The 21,111-nt window shown below is 37.8% G+C and overlaps 2 protein-coding genes and 1 long non-coding RNA gene across 8 annotated transcripts in view; 2 read left to right on the plus strand and 1 right to left on the minus strand.

Moving 5' to 3' along the window:
• Window positions 1–1,140: 1,140 nt before the first annotated feature.
• pkd1l2a (polycystic kidney disease 1 like 2a) lies at window positions 1,141–16,940 on the plus strand. Its single transcript, XM_017441364.3, has 41 exons — window positions 1,141–1,453; window positions 2,036–2,194; window positions 2,282–2,470; window positions 2,856–2,966; window positions 3,256–3,403; window positions 3,825–4,054; window positions 4,133–4,543; window positions 4,635–4,762; window positions 4,835–4,985; window positions 5,485–5,686; window positions 5,823–5,934; window positions 6,027–6,168; window positions 6,299–6,496; window positions 6,664–6,806; window positions 6,908–7,087; window positions 7,179–7,316; window positions 8,050–8,196; window positions 8,286–8,410; window positions 8,499–8,619; window positions 9,086–9,214; window positions 9,292–9,517; window positions 9,863–10,053; window positions 10,143–10,373; window positions 10,602–10,703; window positions 10,808–10,986; window positions 11,063–11,209; window positions 11,306–11,505; window positions 11,764–11,990; window positions 12,065–12,263; window positions 12,387–12,859; window positions 13,329–13,425; window positions 13,501–13,641; window positions 13,734–13,919; window positions 14,249–14,579; window positions 14,662–14,795; window positions 14,867–14,994; window positions 15,078–15,238; window positions 15,745–15,955; window positions 16,090–16,191; window positions 16,278–16,409; window positions 16,585–16,940. Exons 1-41 carry the CDS (start codon window positions 1,141–1,143, stop codon window positions 16,750–16,752), a joined length of 7,443 nt encoding a protein of 2,480 aa, XP_017296853.3. The 3' UTR covers window positions 16,753–16,940.
• Window positions 16,941–17,193: 253 nt separating this feature from the next.
• Window positions 17,194–18,583, minus strand: LOC112449818. Its single transcript, XR_005234076.1, has 2 exons — window positions 18,276–18,583; window positions 17,194–17,928 (listed from the first exon to the last, which is right to left on the minus strand). It is a non-coding gene; the product is annotated as an uncharacterized LOC112449818 (long non-coding RNA).
• The window catches only part of nfat5b (nuclear factor of activated T cells 5b), a 33,532-nt gene continuing 30,330 nt past the window's right edge, over window positions 17,910–21,111 (plus strand). For 3 of the 6 annotated variants that reach the window (XM_037979668.1, XM_037979669.1, XM_037979670.1), the window contains exon 1: window positions 17,911–18,180. Coding sequence is in view for 2 of the 6 variants with exons in the window: in XM_037979666.1 (XP_037835594.1) it covers window positions 18,108–18,180 (73 nt within the window). In the remaining 4 variants the exon portion in view is untranslated. Of the gene's footprint in view, window positions 18,181–21,111 lie in introns of all 6 variants that reach the window. The other 3 variants (XM_037979671.1, XM_037979667.1, XM_037979666.1) reach the window with 2 other exon arrangements.

The following is a 21,111-nucleotide window of genomic DNA, read 5'->3' on the forward strand; positions in this document are numbered from 1 at the left end:
TAAGTGTATGTTTTAATATGATATTTAATGGCTAGACTGATTATGTGCTGCATACTTCCATTACTTAAATTACCCATTCTTCCCAGTCATGGTTCTTTTTTAGTTTTATTTTGCTTTCAGCTTCAGATATCCACAAATACACTCTTCCCATCAAGAATTAAGATTGTAGATATCTAAAGCAGAAGTTTTACAAAAAGAAACTCACATTTCAGTCATCAGGCAATGCTGTTAATATAGCCAATTTTATGGTAAAATAAAATTTGGATATCTAAAAGGAACCAGCTTCATTAACTCCCTCGGTTTTGGAAAGCTTTTAACTTTATTATAAATTGTTATTATTAAAATGGCTTTTAATCTCTCATTCCGGTCTGGTGATTAGAAGACTGTCTTTAAATTGTTGTTGGACCACAAAGAAGTTTCATAATGATTCTTTTTAATATATTGCACAGTGTATAAAGGGTAAATTTGCCTTTTTAATTGCTCCATGTAGCACTCACACTAGGGTTGCTGTAGCTCCGTTATCAGTGCTGCAGTCTTAAAATCCTGAGGCTGTAGGTTCATGGCCAAGTTCTGACAGGAAGGGCATCTGGTGTGAAACAATTGCCAAATCTTTCATGTGAGTTTGCTCGCTGTGGTGACCCCTGCAAAAGAGAGCAGCTGAAAGAACAACAACATTGCTCACTGTCACTCTCTTGTTATTGTGACACATAAATGAAACAAGGTCAAGCTATTTATTTTTGCCTATATGTCAACATGTTGTTTTTTTAAGTGGTCTCTTGATTTATTAACATACTAGTGGGGTGACAACTGTTTTTGCAAATTTTAAACATTAGGATTAGTTCTATTTAAAACCGTTGGTCTGGTTATTAATGACCTTGATATATTCATGGTAGGAAGAGCTCTGAATGAGAAGCTTATCTCCCTCTGCAGGTTGTGGAACCTGGCAGTAACAGAGGCAGAGGAGCAATCACTGGTTGTTGACAATTGGCTCTGAAGTCTTTTTACTAAACGTCTGACCTTTGTTTGTGCTCAAAAATTATGGTCAGATGTCAAAGATGAGCAGTGTTCTCTGTCAGAGTTGCTGACGTCAGTAGCCTTTAAAGACAAGATGCTTCCAGAGCATCAGATCAGAGCACAGAGATGGACAGAGTCAGGTTTACGTTGATGGTTTTCCTCCTTAGCTGGAGATGTTATGCTGAGGAGGATGCAGATGGTTTATTATGCCCAGATCACCAGAAGGCCTTTGATGGAGCGTGCTATGAGGTGGTGGGTCTACGGTTATCCTTTCTGAGAGCACAGGCGTGGTGTGAGCGAGGTGGAGGACACCTAGTCTTCATCCTGAATGATGAAGCGCAGCAGTTCCTTCAGACACACCTGGAGCCGCAGAAGGACTGGTGGCTTGGACTGGCACCTGCAGCTCCAAACCTCACGCTGGACATTGCTGCCACAGAGGGTGAGGGGACAAACGAGCGTGAAACTTCAAGAAAATCTTTAAGGGGATACCATGCAATTGATTTATGTTATAAAGCCAAGTTAAGAGATAAGTGTTTTTTAAAAAAAAAAAAAAAACAGTTCATTTTCACCATCAGTGTTTCATATCTCAAGAGCTTTGTTGAAAATGAGAACAACAAATCTATCTGTGATCTATTATTACACTTAATAGTGGAACCTATAAATTTAAAACTGTATCAATGCAGTTGCTGTTATCTCAGCTGACAGCTTACTTATGCACCATAAAGACCTGTGAAGTGTTTGTTTCTGACACTTGGTTATCTCAAGCAACAGGTGAAATGAGAGATAATTCCTAATTTATTAGTCTTTTCGCAGGGCAGGTTTCTAGTGGCTCGATTTATATATGTACCTTTATTTCCCTTCATAATTTTTTTTCTATCATTTAACTACCCCTTTTCCAAGATTTGTTTTTCCACTTCTCTCAAGTTAAAATGAAAGCAGCATTACAATTTGCATCAAACTCAAAAGTATTCAATATGCAGTTTTAATGAAAAATTGATGTAATTTGATTCTGTATTCCCAGGTTCCCTTGCATGGTTGGATGGTTCAGATGTCAGATATAATAATTGGGTAAACCTCCCAGATGACAAGGCAACTTGTGGACTTATCCTGAAACAGACAGACTTCCAGTGGATGGCCACAGACAACTGCAACCAAGAACTCAACTTTGTGTGCCAGTTTGGTATGCAGGCCCTTAATAAATCAGTTGAGTATGTTGTATTTCCTTCTTACGGTTCTGGATTTTTCTAAATTTTCTTTTAATTTCCAGATTTTGGAAAAGCAATTGCATGCGAAGGCCAAAATGCCACAATGCAGTGTGGTTCTGGTCAGGTCATTGAGGTTGAAGATGCTTCCTTTGGGCGAAAAACAATTCACTACTGCCGATCGCACCTCGAAGCCTTACCCACGTCATCCCAGGAGGAATGTAGCTGGATTAATGTGGTCGATTCTGTAACAGGTGTGACAGATCATAAAAATATTTATTTTTAAATCATTTTTATTATAAAAATTTGTACTAGAAATGGTCATGCCATATTTACAGGGCGATAAATGCATCTACAGTTTGATTGATGCTACATGTATTTCAAAGCAAATTTCTAAATTCTGTAGGAACATTTTAGGTACAAATTGTTATGGCTGTAACACAAGAGGAGTTATAGAGTTACAAAGTAAATAGCTAATGTTTCTCATTGTTCAATATACAAAAAGCTCTTTAAAAACTTGCAATAGAAATTTAAGGAAATATTAGAAATACTTCATGAACTTCAAATGAAAACAAGCTTTATACAACTACTAAAATATTTCAATGTCATGTGCTTGACCCTCTGGATTGGTTATTTCAGCTCATTGCCGTGGACTGCAGGCCTGCCAGGCTCCACTGGACCGGCGCTCCTTCAGAGACCCCTGTCCTCTGCTGGGAAGTTATTTGTTTGTAGAGTACCGCTGTAAAGACGGTCAGATACACAACATGCACATTTCTTTACATTTACTGTGGAAATTTATGAAAAATTAAATTTTTGTCCTATAACAATATATACATTAAATGCACTGTATGTGTTGTGTGTTACTTTGTAACCAAATTTCTTTTTTCTTATTTACTTTGCATGATATGCATCAATCTTTACTTAATGGGCAACAAAATAAAAGTGCTCCTTCAGTCCATGTGTGTTGAATATGTTTGAAAAAAAAAATGGGGTTTTATTTCTAAGAGAGTCTAATTTACTGATATGTTTTCTTTTTCAGGACTTCACTTACTGATGACTAAACTGGCATCTGTCTCTGAAAATGTCACCATCACTTTGAAGTGGCTCCTTCATCCATTTCACGGAAATCTAACATGTGCTGTGAATACCGGAGACGGTCACAATATTGATCCATACACCCCAGCAGAGTGAGTAAGGCTTTTAACCATACAACACTCATCTTGAACTTTATGTGTTTGTGTTAGTTTTCTCTGGGCAGGCTTTAAAATGTAATTACCCAGGCTTCAAAGGATATAAGACTCTAACTTCAAACTGCAGATTGTGCTTTGCAAAACATTACCCATTTTCTTTTTCCCTATTTTAGTTCAGTAACTGTTAAAAAATGCTGTTCAAATTCAGATTAAGCAACTGGTTTAATTTTATCAGTCATGTGTGATACAATTTCTGAAATATCTAGTAAATTATCAGAAAAAGAAATGAATGTAAATAGCTAGAGAGGAGTTTTAAAAATTTTAAGTAAAAATACAGGAAAAAAAACAGCCATATGTATTATTTGATGTTCATTTTGATAATCAAAGTCATGATCATTCATGTTATTCCTTGTTACAGACTGGAGTCCAGCATTATCCACCAATTCCAGCAGCCTGGTGTTTTCAGGGTTGGGGTGGAATGCACCACCAGTGATTGGCACGTCTCAGCTCAGAGCGTAATAACAATTCAGGAGCCTGTTGGAGAGTTCAGAGCGATCAAATGCTATGGCAAGGATGTGGCAACAGATGGTGCTAAATGCAATGCACTTTATAGCTCGCCTGTTCAGATTCAGCTGGAGGTGGAGGCAGGTGAGTCATCCTTTATTAGATTCAGTAAGGTTTCTGACTCAGAGCAAACTGATTTAATTTCCATTTTTTGGCCAATAGGTATAAATGTTTCCTACACAATTCATCACAACGACAATGTGATTGCAAATAGCTCAGTGGACAAGGGGGTCACACCTCACAACATCACACTGAGTGAAAGTGTGGTGCAGAAGCTTGGAGTGGGCTGCCATAACTTGACCATAGCTGCATCAAACAGGGTCACAACCCACAGCGTGTCCTCTGATCTGGTGCTGTGTCTGCTGGAGACTGTTAATGGCCTGCAGGCTTCTGTGAGAGCAGAGGTGGATGCGTGTCCAGACTCCACCGATCTCATAATTGGAGTCTCACTGGAGCAAGGAGCCCCGGTGGAGCTGCTCTTTAATCTCACTGGAGTCAGGGACACACTGACAGAAACCAGAGACATGTTTAATAACAGCTTGCAAACTTATACGTTCTCCAGCCCACTTGAAGGTACTTAAAGATGACTACTCTTATACAAACTAAACAGTTACTCCTAGTTTTAAATATACGCGCTGAAATGTTTGAAACCTTTCTGAAACAGGACTTTTGTCGGTGAAAGTACAAGCTGTGAATGCCTTTTCAAGCTCTCATGTGGATGTGGACTTGGAGAAGATACTTCAGGCTTGTCAGAATTACTCGGACTCCTCAGGGAGCCAAGATGGAAACACAGTAAGTATCACTAATGTGTACCAGTAAATTATGTCTGCTGCAACGATGAAACAGTTTTGTTTTTGTCTGCAGAAAGATAACATGACTGCTGACAGCTCTACAGACTTGAAAATAATTGCTTCCCCTGACACTTTGGTCGATCGGACTCAGAGTGTCACACTGACGGTACCTGGAGCCGATTCATTGCACAGCAAAAAGGGACTTGACTTTGAATGGAAATGTAGTAAGTTAAACAGCCATTTACACACCATTAGCTGTAGTTAGTCACCACTGTCATTATAGTTTATACACAAGTGACTGCAATTAAAGCAATTTAAGATAAAGGAAACATTTTAAGTCCAAATTTCTGCACAGGAAGTAGATCCTCACTGCTTGTTTTGTCAACAGCAGCATGACCAATGATGGTCAGAAAGCTGTTTAAACTGTTTACATGCCCAGATTAGTTTTGTTTTGTTTTGTTTTTATCAATGCAAATCAGAAAGCACACTCTGGTTTCTAAAAGGCTCACTGCATGCAGGTATTTGGAACCAGGATGTCATGTTTATGTTTATGTGTGAAAGCACATATTACCTAGATCATCTAGACACTAATGTATACTTTGGATCAATAAAACATTTAGTTTTAAAAATTCAGTTCATGTTTTTTTTCCTCTGTACACCAAGAGTACCATATGTCTTTATTGTTGCAGGGCTAATGCCTCTGTCTTTGTTTTGTCTGTGCAGAAGGTAACTGCTCATGCAGGAACATAACAAAGGATGAAACTCACGTTATTGAAAAAGACTGCCTTCCAGATCCATTTGAAATGCTTGAATACACTTTAACTGTGAGAAAAAGAACTTGGTTTAGAAAATGGATCATTCTTGCTTCAGCTTCAAAGTGCATTACCGTTACGCCTTCAAATGAATTTACAAATGTCAACATCAGGTAAAAGAAAATGCATCAAGAATTTGCTTTAACACTTTAACACATTCTTAATTTCTCAATGAAAATAAATAAATCTTAAAATTTGTGTATTTTTTTTAATCATCATAAAACATACTAAATAATTTTATTCTTGCAGCTGTGATAATTGTGCTTCATTAAATGTGAGCGACCATGCAAAACTAAGCCTCAGGTGTGTAACAACATGCCCAGATGTAGTTTGGTTTATTGAAGACCCCAAACCTTTGACAGTAAGTCTAAAAGAACTTTAAATATATATATATATAAACATCTGTGTTAGATTTCTGGGTTAAATAAATGTTAAGTGATTTTTTTTTCTTAGGGTGACCTCAGTGACTGTTATTCCAAAGCAGCAAGAAGGCCACCTATTGAGAGGCAGCGTGGGAACACTGAATATCCTGTTCACAGCCAACATCTGAACATTTCAAGGACCATGCAGCACAACATCAGCGTGATTGCTTATGGTGCGTTTTTAAACTACAGTCAGACATAAAGTTCTCTTTTTTATTGATGCATAGCAGTACATTCGATCCTTCCTATTTTCCAATGTTTTGTCTTTTAAAGATTTACTGAATTCAAATTTTATTTGCATAGGCAAGACGGTGCCTGGCTTTGTCAAGTACAGCATTCCAATACCAGGTCCTGAAGAACCACTGACAGCTGACGCTCCAGACGCTCTGTCATGTAGCATCTCTCCATCCTCAGGAACTGTGCTTGATGCTTTTGAAATTGCCTGCAAGGCAGCAGCTTTCTGCTCTACTGACTGTCTTTACTGTTTCAAAACCAACACAGGTGACAATATGTTTCACTATCACTACAGTTGTCGACTGTGTGTTGCAAAGCTAACTTATGAGTGTTCTAAGCATCAATTGGCATTTAGAATGTAGATAGCAAAGTTGTTTTAGTTAAAACAGCAAGAATAACCGTGATTTAAATGCAGCACTTCTTTTGTATTTAAGGTAAACATCTTCAGTGCAGTAACACAAATGAGGTGAATTCAGTCTTCCTACCTCTGGGAGATGAGACCAACAATTACAGCTTGTCTGTGGTGGTGACTGTGAAAAATAAGAATATAACAGCTACTACCACTGTTGACACCCAGGTCTGATGTCTTCTACTTATTATGTATAAGATAATAAGCCAATTACAGAAATCAATCTTCTTGATCAAAAATACTGATTAAAAGCGTTTATCTTTGACAAGGTACGAAAAAGTAACTCCAGCACCTCCATAAAAACTCTGCAGTCTGCAGTGGAAGAGACTGTGAGTCATTTAGAGCAGCAAGGCCTGCTTTCTGGTGAGAGACTTGGACAAATATTCACTTCAGTTTCTGATATGCTAAATTTAGAGGCTGGTCAAGATCAGAAGGAAGACAGGTCAAAGGTAAGTGAACACAACTTAAACTAGACAGTTTGGTCTGTGGAGGAAGCACAGACAATTGTGATTTTAATCAAGACTATTTTTTGTATTTCAGCTCAGAGAGCAGATGTTAACCAAAATGACAGTGGTTTTAATGGATTCCCCCAGCAACACAACCCAGGAAGTGCAAGTGACAGCCGCGGCTGTGGCTGGACTTACACAGATCTCAGATGAGCTCAGTCCTGCTGCTCAAGTACGGTAGACTACTATCAGAAATACAATATTTTCTGTTACCATGATGGTGTCTATTTGGAAAAAAATATTTTAAAACACAATCAGCAATCAGTAATGTATTTTTCAAGGACCAGATTACAGGAACACACAATATAACCCCCCCCCCCAAAAAAAAAAAAAAAATACAAAATACAATAAATATTCTTTAAATTGTTCTTAGAATAGAGTTTTACAGCTCAAAAATGGGTCTTATAATTACATTAAAACATCTACAACCAGCCATACTTACCTCCAAGTCATTTAAATAACTTCCAAATAACCAGAAACCTGAAATATCAAAATTTGTGCAACTGAAGTCAGTCAGAGGAAAATGCATACTAAGATTCTCTTTTCATCACATTTGAGTGGGCTTTGGAGACAGAAAGAAATCCATCCCAAGTGCAAAAGCAAAAACCTTTTATTAATTCTGACTTATGTGCAAACTGGACAAGGACCAAAAAAAAGATTAACAGTATAAAAGTGAAGTCTATGAACTCTGCAAGTGTTACAACAGATTTCTATGAATACAACACCACCAGTATTGGATGAATTTGACTCAATAATACAATCTGTTGTAACAAAAGAAAAAGAAGACCAAAATATTACCAACTGCCATTTTCTCCTGGTGTTGTTCAGGCTCATCAGTAAGTTGGATACAGATCAACTGCAATTTTTTTTTGTTTGTTTAATTGTTGTTATTATTTTCTCCTCAGGAAGAAGCAGGCTCTTTGTTAGTAAACCTCAGCTCCTCCCTCAAGACGATAAGTGTCAATCAGCTCAGCCGGGAAGATGAAGATGTTGTGCACGCAGCCACACCAATAGTTGAAGCAGCCAGTAATATTTTGAATGTTTCATCAAATGTACAAACAAAACTTTAATGATCAAGCTGCATGCCCTTCCTCTATTTTCTGTGGCACCGGACAAATATTTTGTAATATGTTCTCCTCAGAAAAAAGTCTCAGATTTTCTCCTGACTGGGATCAACAACATTCAGAGTGCTTTACTGAATAATAAAAAGGTGGATGGCCAACCTGCCATTATTGATTCGGGTCAGATCAGTGTGTATGTTAACAGGTAAGGTATTAATGACACTTAGTAGAATGTAAGGCTGAAAATAATGTAAGCTTTTTTTCTGAATTTGCTCTGATTCCGTCTCCTGCAGAATGACTTCAGAAGACATGCAAATGCAACAGATAAATGTCCAGAAGAAAAGCTCCACCAGATTTTCATTTCCTTCACTTCCTGCTGGAGTTGTCTCTTCAGACGAGCCAGTGGATGTCAGAGTAATAAACATTTAATTTTATAAAGGAAAACACAACCTGAGAAACAACATTTCATTGTACAGAAAGCTTTTTTTTGACAGTGCTCCAAATTGTATTGTATAATGTCCATAAATTTGATTTGTGCATTCTTAGATTTCACTTTTAGTTTTAAGATACAAATATTTTTCTTCTTATGCCAAATATAATCATAAACTTGCTGATCCAGTTAAAATGATATCTTGTGACTTTTTTTCTTATTTATATATGCATAAATTAAATTAAGCTAGTTTGCTTGCTGTGGTGACCCCTGCACAAGGGAGCAACCAAAAGAACAACACAAACACAAACAAATAATTGAAACTTTAAAAACAGAAGCAGAAACTAAAATGTCTAGACTTGTCTGCTACTTCTAATGTTATTGAGTCCCAATGAAATCTAAAATTCTCTTGATTTTTTTTTACATAATTAATCCACATCTTTCTTCTAGATGATGAGTTTAGAGAAGAATCCATATTCTTGGAAGGAGGAAAACATCACAGGAACTGTGGGATCTCTTTCTCTCACTAGACTAAACGGCACAATCATACCTGTTGAGAACTTGCCGGAAGAAATTGAAGTAAAAATCTCACACTTTTTTGGCCATTCCTGGATACTTTGGATACTGTTTTCCAAATTAACAGATTTTCTTTTCAGATTCTTCTTCCTCGACTTAATGCTGGGCAAGAGAGCAGTACAGTCCTTGATCTTGCCAATTTCAGCACACTAATGATTGACGTACCGTCATCAGATGTGACGCTGGTGCTGAAAATGGAGCCATCGGAAGACATTTCTTTTATGGTATTCCTGGGATATCAAGATTATCCCAATGCTGAGAGCTATGTAGCCAAGACTGTAATCCCTCTAGAGAACACTAATGAAGGTAAAAGATTTGGTTTTGTTGTAAATGTATGAATGCATTTCAAGAAATTTACATTTTTCTTATGTGCAAAAACCTTTTTTGAACTAAAAAGGTCAACATATCTGTTAGTCTGCATTACAGTTTTTACTTATTCAACAGAAACTCAACACATAATAAGCACATACAGTAAAACCAAAAGTAAATAATGTGCCAAATAACTAAAAAATCTCAATCCTGTAGTGGCCAACATCTATCTACAATCAAGACAAAAGAACACTCTCCATCAGTATCACAGTAATGCAATTTGCTTCATTCAGATCTTTTTTTGTGTTTTAATATTTTATCATGTTTGGCATTTTGACACAGAGGAGAAATTTACCTGGGTGCTGAGTCCTAAAGATCGTACAGGAGATGTTGGAGTGCACTATCTTGTAGTAAAACCAATTGTAGAGCCAGGCATCAAATCCATCAATGCCACTGTTGCTGTCACGTCTATTGCTGCTCAGTGCAAATACTGGAATGAAACCACATCATCTTGGAGTGAAGATGGCTGCAGGGTGATAAGAAATATAAACATTTACAATGATGGTATTAATACATCTATGAGTTGGGATATTTGATTACTCATTTTTCTGATTTGCTGCAGGTTGGACCACTCACCACACCTTTGGTCACTCAGTGCCTCTGTAACCACCTCACTTTCTTTGGCAGTTCCTTTTTTGTCATGCCAAACTTGGTGGATGTTTCCCGCACTGCTGAACTTTTCGCTACATTTGCCAACAATCCTGTGGTGGTGTGCTTTGTTGGAGCAATTTTTGCTGCTTATCTGCTGGTGGTTGTGTGGGCACGCAGGAAAGACATCCAAGATTTAGCCAAGGTCATTCTCAGTCTTTTACAGTGCATTAAATTTCTGGTTTTGATAATGGTCTTTGTTCCTGTTGTTTTGTACAATATTGAAACTTTAATTATTGATTCATCATGAAAATTTTACATATCTTCTCCATTGACTATTAGACTTCTGTGTATTGACTCTGGTGGCAATTTTTGCAAGTATGCATCACTTCAAAATATTCAGTCATTTTAATGTCTTTCTGTTTGCTTGCAGGTCAAGATAACAGTTCTTGAGGACAATCACCCATTGGCAGAGTATCGTTACATGCTGACCATTAGCACAGGCCACAGGCATGGTGCAGCCACTTCCTCTCAGGTCAGTGAAACTATTTCATTTGCCAGCTGCAAATTGTTCAGCTGCTGTTGAAAGCTTCCAAACGTCTCATTTCTCTCCATCCTGATTGACCACTACTGTTTTAGGTAACCATAACTCTGACAGGAACAGAGGGAGAAAGTGAGCCTCACCACCTGACAGACCCTGAAAAGCCTGTGTTTGAGAGGGGCGGGGTAGACATGTTTCTGCTGACCACTCACTTTTCTCTTGGAGATCTGCAGAGAATAAGACTGTGGCACGACAACTCCGGAAAACACCCTGCATGGTGAGAGGGCAAAATGCTGAGGCTAAGCTTGAGTTTAATAAAGTATCATGTGTACAATTATTCATTCCATGTACAGGTATGTCAATAAAGTGATGGTGCAGGATCTGGAAACTGGTCAGAAATGGCACTTCCTGTGTAACTCCTGGCTGGCTGTAGATGTGGCAGAGTGCACTCTTGACAAGGTCTTCCTTGTAGCCACAGAGACTGATTTGAAGAGATTTAGGTGAGACCTGCCATAGTCACTGTCCACACGACAAATTAATTTAAAATACCTTTCAGTTATTGCCTGTTTTGTGTTAAATTGAAATTTATTTTTTAGTAACTTGTTCTTCATGAAGACAGCCAAGGATTTCCGAGATGGCCACATCTGGTTTTCTGTCATTAGTCGACCTCCCTGCAGCACTTTCACACGTGTGCAGCGAGTATCCTGCTGTTTCTCCCTTCTGCTGTGCACCATGCTAACAAGCATTATGTTTTGGGGCATTCCCATTGACCCCTCTGAGCAAACTATGGACTTAGGTAGGTAGCAGTATGAGTTATTAGGATTAAAATGTTTAATTTGGTAAATCAAAGTGTAAATAGATGATTATTTGTGTATTATCAATCTATAATTTTTTCCTAAATATGTGCAGAAACTATGTAATTATTATTGGTTTGCAGAAATTTACTTACAGGGAGACAAAAATGTTTTGTTGGCAATCTCTACCAGCAAATGACAGGTTTTGAAAGTATTAAAATTACAGTTTTCACCAAATTCATAAAGTCTTTACCTTATAGGTCACATTGAATTCACATGGCAACAGGTTATGGTTGGAATTCAAAGTTCGATCATCATGTTTCCCATCAATCTCCTTATTGTGAGCATCTTCAGAAACACTCGCCCTCGAGAGAAAACTGCCAAAACAGATGGATCAAAACAGGGCAACACTGTTAGAGTTTCCCCCTCACAAACTTCATCCCCTCATAAGGAAGTGAAGGACATCACTCCAGACACTGTGATCAAGGTGAAGCAACAGACATCCTGAGTACACATAGTGAAGTCAGTTCATGTCTAAACAGCTTTATGATTTTACATTAGGACATTAAAAGGATTGCTCAGTCACTCTCTAAAGCTACAAAGAGTGTGCTGCCACATCTTGAGCTCCATCCTGGTCAGCAGACAGACATCAACACTTTACTGTCTGTGGTGGAGGACATCATTAAACAGCAGAATCGAGCAGCTGGAGATTTCTACACCAGCAACTCCAAGAGGGATTGTGCTATGATTCTCAGTTTAGGTACAGTAAATCTTCATAGTAAACTGCTCTCTTCAGCACTCTGTATAATTCTGTTTCCATTTGGGTGTGTGTATAAAAGACAGATACATGGTTTATCCTTCCTACTTCTATTTACATGAACAGAAAACAGTGTGTGGGGAAGCCCAGAGAAGACATCAGATGAATTTCAGAAGAAGACCAACAATAGCCGGTGTCTGTACAAGCAACTACGTCATGTAGAGAAGGAGCTTGGTCTGCTGGGACCTTCCCGTTTTCCAAACCCCAACAGCTACAGCAGGGCTATGCAACAAGTTCAGGGAATGAAAAGACATTTGGAGTTCCACCTGTCCTCATCCAGCCTGGATGGAGATCAGTTCAGTCGCAGCCCCAGTCCAGAACAGAGCCTCAACAATGTCGCTCACAAAAAGTGTTGCCAAGGAGGGCTGCCGTGGTGGTTTGTGTTTATTGGGTGGACACTGGTGATTACAACCAGTGGTGTATCAGGATACTTCACCATGATGTATGGGCTGACTTATGGGAAGGACCGCTCTATAAATTGGCTTGTCTCCATGGTGGTGTCCTTCTTTGAGAGTCTTTTTATTACCCAACCTCTGAAGGTACAAAATGACAAACAGGGCTGAATGAAACAGTATCACAAAAATTTACCAACTGATTTCTAAATATTTACCTAATATTTCATTTCCAGCTATGAAAAAATGGAAGAATTATATTTTCTTACATTAAAAATGTTTGTTAGGAATATTACTTTGCAAAGCTATTCTGTATTTGCAGATCACTTTTTTCTGAGGTTTCAACATGCAGTTAGTTCTGCTTCAAAGGAAGCAGAATGTCCGGTCCTGCTTGTCTTAAATTATCTCATCCTAGACATGTTAGTATAACATTTTCTAGAAGGCATCACAGAGCTTAGAGTGTATATAGTAAAAATTTAAAAACTATGGTACAAAAACGCTGAACAAAAACATCTAATTTAACAATTTTTGTATTTTCAAAGCACTAGGTTTTACATTAAATACTATAATGTGATCTAGTAATGAGGTTGCGAACTTTAAAAATCTTTTTTCAAAGGTTCTTGGATTTGCTGCTTTCTTTGCTCTGGTTCTGAAAAAAGTTGACCAGGAGGAGTTTGGAGAGCCTCAGATAGACGAGAACCTAAGAAATTCAGGCATGTTTTTTTTTACATTGCTTTTTTTAAAAATAAAAAAATACAGCAAATATCAATGCAAAATTTCTATTTCAGGTGATCCTGATGGGGTGCGAGCAGCAAGAAGAGACAGCACATGCAGCTTCTATCAGCCACCACCTCCGACTGACATCGAGAGGATGCGGAGAAACACGATTAAAGAGCAAAAAGTCTTTGCCCTCATCAGAGAGATTCTTGGTTAAGTGACCACTGTGTAAGACATCAGCAGTAAAAACAGAGAATATAATGCAATTTGAAGTGCTAATGTAAAATATTTGTTTGTGCTGCAGCCTACATGGGATTTATGTGGGTGTTGCTTCTGGTGGCATATGGTCAGCGGGACCCCAACGCTTATTTTCTGACCCGTCACATTCGACAAAGTTTCAGCAAAGGCATCTCTGACACCATGAGCATTCAGGATGTGTTCAACTGGGCAAACACAACTTTACTGAGCAACCTTTATGGAGATTACCCAGGTAATCTTTCTGTAATTATATTGTCAAAAAACTGCCTCACAAATGTGCACATTTTTGCCTGCTGATGACAAAAAGCAAAATATACTACAATGTTTTTCTGTTTTTATATATTTGATCAGTTTCCAAATGAATACAGCAAATTAGATAGTTGTACTTTTAATTCACTTGTTGAATTTTGACCAAAAAAATTATTTCAAATATTATTTGGCATTAGACTTTATGGTTGGTTTAAGGATGATTTATTGATTTTTCTAACTCTATATGAAATTAACTTTTTTATATCTCTAAAAATGATTTTACGCGTTCTTTTAATCTTATATTTGCCACAGGATACATTACAGATGGAAACTCAAAGCTGGTGGGTAACGCCCGTCTTCGCCAGGTGAGGGTGCAAAAAAACTCCTGCCGTGTTCCTCGCTCCATGCGGCAGTCAGTGCCAGACTGTCATGCTCCATACTCCTGGGACCTGGAGGAAATGAGCTCCTATGGGCCAGGCTGGAGCCTATCTGTGGGTGGTAACACATCACTGAACCCTCACAGTCCATGGGTGTACAAGTCTCAGAGTAAACTGAGGGCTTACCCCATCTGGGGCGGAGTGATGCTCTACAGAGGAGGCGGATTTGTGATGGATCTGGGCACAGATTTACAGAACTCAACTAGGTAGATATATTTTTTCTTACTGAAATTGATCAATTTAAACGGCAAGATGACATTAACAACATTTTTATCCATGTGCCAATAGAATTCTTCAATACCTTTATGACAACACCTGGTTTGACATGTACACACGAGCAATCTTTGTCGAATTCACTGTGTACAATGCAAATGTAAACCTCTTCTGCATTGTCACACTCATGCTGGAGACTACAGCCATAGGTAAGCACAGTTTATGCACCAATATGAGCTGTACAATAAGATGTGTAATCTACATAATGTTTGTCTACCAGGAGCGTTCCGGTTCCGCAGTGAGCTTCAGAGCGTGCGTCTTTACCAGTCCACTGGTGGCCTCCACATCTTTGTTATGGCTTCTGAAATTGTCTACTTTCTCTTTATCGTCTATTACATGTTTGTTCAGGTGAAAAACTTTACTGCTTTGAACAGTGCATAATAAAGCTGCTCAGCTAAAAACATGACACAGACTTTTGCTTGTGTTGACAGGGAAAGCTAATGAGGACACAAAAATGGGCTTATTTCAAGAGCAAATGGAACCTGATTGAGTTGGCGATTATACTTCTCAGCTGGAGCGCACTCTCTGTCTTTATCAAGAGGACTTTACTGGGGAAGAGGGACATGATTTTTTATCAGAATAACAAAGAGCAGTAAGCAATAAAACAAACACATGAACACTTTTTTTTCCATTTATTGTGTGAATTTCCTGCATAGCTTTGTCCTGCACAACAACAGATAATTTTTTTCTTCCATATAAAAAAAGGTTGGCCTAATTCCTTTTTAAAACCCATGCGTTCTGACTTTCCTTTTTACCTTCTGCATGTCAAAGAACATTTTATGCTTGTGAAAAGTTTAAGGTAATTTATTTTGCTTTAACATCAGCTTGAATCTAATCAGTGTGTTTTTTTTCACAATGTAACTCTATGTTGTAATGATTCAAACTGCAAAAATTGTAAAAGCTCTGCCTACTCTGCCATATTTACACTGCATTATACTTTTCTCTTTTATCATGTTAACATTATCTATTTAGAATGAATTAATTTATTATTTTTTACTGATTATTATTTGTGTGCTGTATTAAAAACGTACACTACGCAGGTAATAGCCACTATTTTTTAACAAAAACAAGTGCCTTTTATCTCCTGCCTGTGTCCAGATTTGCGAGTTTTCATGAGACAGCCCAGGCCGATGCAGTGCTCGGGTATCTAATTGCCTTTCTAGTTCTGCTGGCTACAGTCAAACTGTGGCACCTGCTGAGACTTAACCCAAAGCTGCACATGATCACAGCCACTCTGCAGCGAGCTTGGACTGATATTTCAGGCTTCCTGGTGGTCATGACCATCATGTTCCTGGCCTACTCCATTGCTGTGAGGAGTTTCCCACGCTTAGCACTAACATTTTTCTAGAGTCCCTGCATATTTTCCTGCTTTATCTATATTTTGTGAAACAAACCACATTTGAAAGTGCTTATTAACACATAGATTACCTTTCTCTTTTTCAGTCTAACCTTATGTATGGGTGGAAGCTATACTCTTATCGGACTTTGCTTGATGCTGCACAAACGATTGTCAGCTTGCAACTTGGTATTTTTAACTATGAAGAGGTTTGTATGAGGCTATTACAACTGTCCCGCAGCAGATATTACCAGCTGATCCTTCTTACGTGTACTTCTTCCTTCTGATCCGTCAGGTTCTAAACTATAATCCTGTGCTTGGGGCTTTCTTCATCGGCTCCTGCATTGTGTTCATGACCTTTGTGGTACTGAACCTCTTTATCTCTGTGATTCTTGTGGCATTCAGCCAGGAGCAAAAACATCACAAGGTAACTTATTCACGATGAGGCCTGAAATGTCTGAATGTTGTTGAATCTAATTTTGACAGGAACTAACTTCGATCACTGTCTGTATGAAGCATAAACTTTGTTACAGAATAAATTAGATCAGCTTCAGGTCAGTGTATGATATTTAAGTTAAAGCTAATTCGTTCTGTTCTTACAGCCATCAGAAGAGGAGGAAATTGTGGACCTGATGTTGATGAAACTCTGCAGTTTGTTTGGACTCAAATGTAAGAAGCAAGCGGATTATGGCCAAACTGAGGGGTACACTTCATCTGCTTCAAATAACAAACTCTTGACCATTTCTTCTTCAGATCCTAATGAAATATGATTTGTTTATCCTAGTTTAACGTCACAACCCCAGCCTGCTGTACCTGGCTTAATTTTGTTGCCAAGTTGATGCTTTGTGCCATAATACTAGTCCTTTAAAGTTTATTAGTAGTGGTTATCTCTACCACTGCAGATCTGTCACTATTGCATGAGAAGCTGCACAATATGCAGGTAATAGCCACTAAGTACAATGCCTACATCGTGCATTGAGATATTGTATTTAGGATGCATTATTTGTTAATAAATGGATAGCTCTATATATTAAACTTGCAAAATATGTTTTTTCTTTTGTATATTTCTGAATCCATTTGCATCAACGTGCTCAACTTGAAACTGCTTTGAATCAGAGGGAAAACAATTCACTTCTTGTGTTGTTATATGGGTGATATTTACCTGATCTTAAACATGTCAGTAGAACTGTCGTGAAAAATAGAAAGCAGACATAAATATTATGTTTATTGAAAATAAGCAAGCAGGAAAATAATATTCATGTTTAGAATGTAGGTCACATGCAAGGCCAAACTCACAACAAAACTTGACAAGCTGTTTGCATAAAGGCTAAGTGCTACAATCTACAGTCAACAAGATACAGTTCTATGCCCTGTATGTAATCTAAATTGTTTGGTAAACTGTCTTGAAGTTCAAAGAAACATACACATCATTATTTTTTAAGCTGCCAGCTGCTAATTGACTTGTTGCTTGAATACTCAGTTAAATGCCACTGAAGACGATTGCTTTTAAAAGTGTTAAATCTTTATTATTGCTGTATTGTACTCAAGCTGTGTTATATTAGTGCAATGCATTTTTGTCTTTACTTCACTACACACTACAGTGTTTGGTGTAATGCCAGTTTAGTGCTTGATTTGTAATCTAACTACTGCTGTTAGTTTAATTTCTTTTTTCCCCCTAATGTTTATGTTAGTTTCACAATCTACTCAAAGTCTGAATATATTTTCTAAAAAGCCTTTCTTAAATCATCTAAAAATAATTCTAAGAAACAAGGATTAAGTTTAAGGGAAAATAAGACTGTTTTGAACTCAATACCAACATGTCACAATCCCGACGTGGTTCGTGCGTGTTACGTCACGGGTGTGGGCGTAGCTCCCCGCGTGAGCAGCTCCTGTCGGCCGTTGACAACAAACGTGAGTCGTAGGCGGGTCGAGGGGCGATTCACCAGCTGAGTGGCAACAGAGACAGTTAGCCAACAGTAACGCCAAACTCGGGCCACTAACTCTTTTCCCACCACCTTTAAACAGAAGTTTTAAGTTTTCTAGTCTTCAGACAGACATTATTTCTCAGCTGTGACGCTGTGTGAGTGACCAAAGGTGTCCGGTTTCCTAAATCGGAGGGATTGCGATGCTTTCTGACTTTATCACCCTTTTCAACGGGGACCTCGACCTGAATTCTCCCAGAAGCTTGTACGCTAAAGGTAAAAACCGTTATCACGTTTTTCTTTGGCTGTCACACGTCTTTTGCTTGTTCTTTTTTTCTTTTAGGCGTAAATGTGTAACTTAACACACCTACCTGTTTGGTGGTGAGATCAGAGGCGGCGTCATTCATCTACCTCCTGTCACATGCCTGATCGTAAATCTCTTAAAGTTTAGTTCAGACCTCATGCACAACTGTCATGGTCAGAAACTCACTGTGTTGCTTCAAGTCTCGGTGTTTTCACCCGATTCAATCCCTCAGTTGCTGCGTGCGCACCGGTCAGACCAGTTTCCTATCTCATTGCCAGACCAAAAGCAGTGTTTTTTTTCCTCTCTCGCTCTCTTAGTAGTTTGAATAGGCCGTCAATGTCCAACGCCCCCGCGAGGCACTGCACGCGTACTCATATGAACTACACTTCTCCCAAAGTGGCGCTAGTGAGTCCGTTAACATAAAACTGCGTAATAGTCGGCATGGGAGCCTCAGGCAAACTATAGACAGAGAAGTGAACTCTGTTGAACTCACAACACCAGGCGTAAGTTTGAAAAACTGCATCATTCTCTTATGTCTTACTCCTTCAACAGACTGCATATTAATTGCTCATTTACTATAAACGTTTTATATTATATTCCAAAACAGTAAAGTGTAAAGTAAAACACTAATGCTTTAGTAGTCGTGTTGGAAACATTGGTTTCAGTTCATCAGTTGTGATGTGCAAAGTGTGTATCAGATTATAATGTTGATATTTAACCACATATTCTTGATTTGGGTTTCAAATAGTTGTAGGGGATACATGGAGATTGCAGGGCTCCACCAAAGCCAGTGTCCAATCCAGACGTTTCTTCTATTGTTTGTTTTTCCATTGTTTCCACTAAATTTAATAAGATTTAGCTTTGTAGATTTTGTGTAATCCAACTCATTTACAACCTAAGTAACTAATTTGAAGGTCCCCTGGAAAGCTCGGTCCTCTCGCATGGACAATGCTGTATTTCCACTTTTTTTTTTTTTTTTTTTAAATAATCTGGATTTGCAAGTTTTCTGAAACCCGGCCTGGTTTTCTTTGTGCTGTTCTACTGACAGACAGGCAAACAAACAATAGCTCTTATTTTTTGTGAATGACCAAAGGACAAATGGCACTGAAAACAGCTCAGCCGAGCACAATCTTTACTTCTGACTCAGGTCACGTCTTTTGAAATTTCATAACCATGCATTCACCTGTTGTCCAGCATTGGAATCCCAGGTGATGTGCAGACCCCTGATTCATATCAATACAATGTTAGGTCTACTTTTCCAAAACAAGAGACTGCAGTAAGGGTTATTGCAGACGTTTTTAATGTATATTTCATAGTAACCCAATTCACGATTTATCTAAATCAACCATTGTCAGTCAGTTGGTGGTCTCTTGTTTATATATTTTTTTCCTTTGAATAGTCGGTTCCTGATTCAACTTGAAGAAATTACATCTGTAACTGGTGATGCCAAGCAGTACTGAATTATCGGTATGCAGACTGAAAAAATCTAACAATCATTATGGTTTTCAAATTTTGGGGGAATATATATAATATAACATAATATAATAATATTTTTAATATTTTTTCTAAATATGAACATTTTTTAGGGGTGAGTAACTAATCAGTTTATCTCTGATTTATGTATTTAGTTAGCCAGGTAAGCTAATTTTAAAACAATTACCAATTAATTTTCATTTAAACTTTGAGCATATACTGCAGTAAAACACATCAAAATACTCCGTACATTGCTTTTGCTTTGGTAGCTTTGGCTACAGACAAAACTGATGGTGGGGATAAGACCTTATACTAAATACTGTCTGCTTCATGAGATTGTGGAGGGTAAAAGTCCTTCATTTTAACAATCTGTAGTGTGTGATTTGTGCATTTCAGTTTGTTTGTTTTTTTCTTTTGGACTGAGGAAATCTTTCTGAGTGCACCCACATCACCACCCCACCCCCCTCCTTTTCTCCCTGTGGTTGTCTTAGTGGCTTGTCTACATTTTAGCATTTTTCAAATTCATGCAGTGGGTAGATTTAGCTCAAATCTACAAGCAAATTGTGCTATGAAAAATAATATTTTACAATGTGTACATAAAAAATAGATTAATAGAGATTTTTCTACTTTTTTGTGTGCGTAAAATGTCCTGTACAGGAAAGTTTTATGTGCAATAATTGACATGTATCATCTGTCCAGAGTTGTGAAAATACTTAGAAGCATAATACAAATTACACTGCAATGTTTTTCTGTTTGATAAGCTTTTGCGCTGATACTCAGACCATTCTTTCTGAATACTTTAGGTCTAATCTTTTTTTCTGGTGGTAGGAGTGCTCGTGTCATGGTGTGTTATTATGAAAAAAGACAAAAAAACCCACCTTATGTTGTTCTTATAATGCCCCATTTTCTGAAGTATTCTTCAATGTTCTTCTCTGAAAAGTGATAGCAGATAAAGAAAATGTTTAACTGATTTAAAATAATTCTAAAACTGTAATATTCTGTATATAACAATGAAGAAAGTTGAAAAGGAAAGTTAAGTGAAACTTTGTGCATCAAATTAATCAACTACAAGCCTAAGTTAAATTATTTACCATTGATAATACATTTTCAAGCATAACTAGCTTGATTACAATGATTGCTAAGCCTGCTGTTGAGTATTTGTGTCAGTTTAGCTGTGAAGTTTGAGAGGTTGGTTTTGCTTCCTGTCGTTAAAGACCAATTCTTCATTTGTTTGGAGATTTACTCTTTTGTGTGAAAGAAAAACCAATTAATCAGTGTCAGTATGAACATGTGCCCCTTAACGTATTCCCTTTTTATGTTTATAAATTTGAGTAGATTTAAGCTTTGTTGTTATATAAACTTTATTTTTGCTTGTTTACTGTCTTGTTTTGCTAGTTTCTTTTCTACTTTGGGGAACTAAACCTATTATG

This window comes from Kryptolebias marmoratus, linkage group LG15 (assembly GCF_001649575.2).
Source record: "Kryptolebias marmoratus isolate JLee-2015 linkage group LG15, ASM164957v2, whole genome shotgun sequence".
NCBI classification, from domain to species: domain Eukaryota; kingdom Metazoa; phylum Chordata; class Actinopteri; order Cyprinodontiformes; family Rivulidae; genus Kryptolebias; species Kryptolebias marmoratus.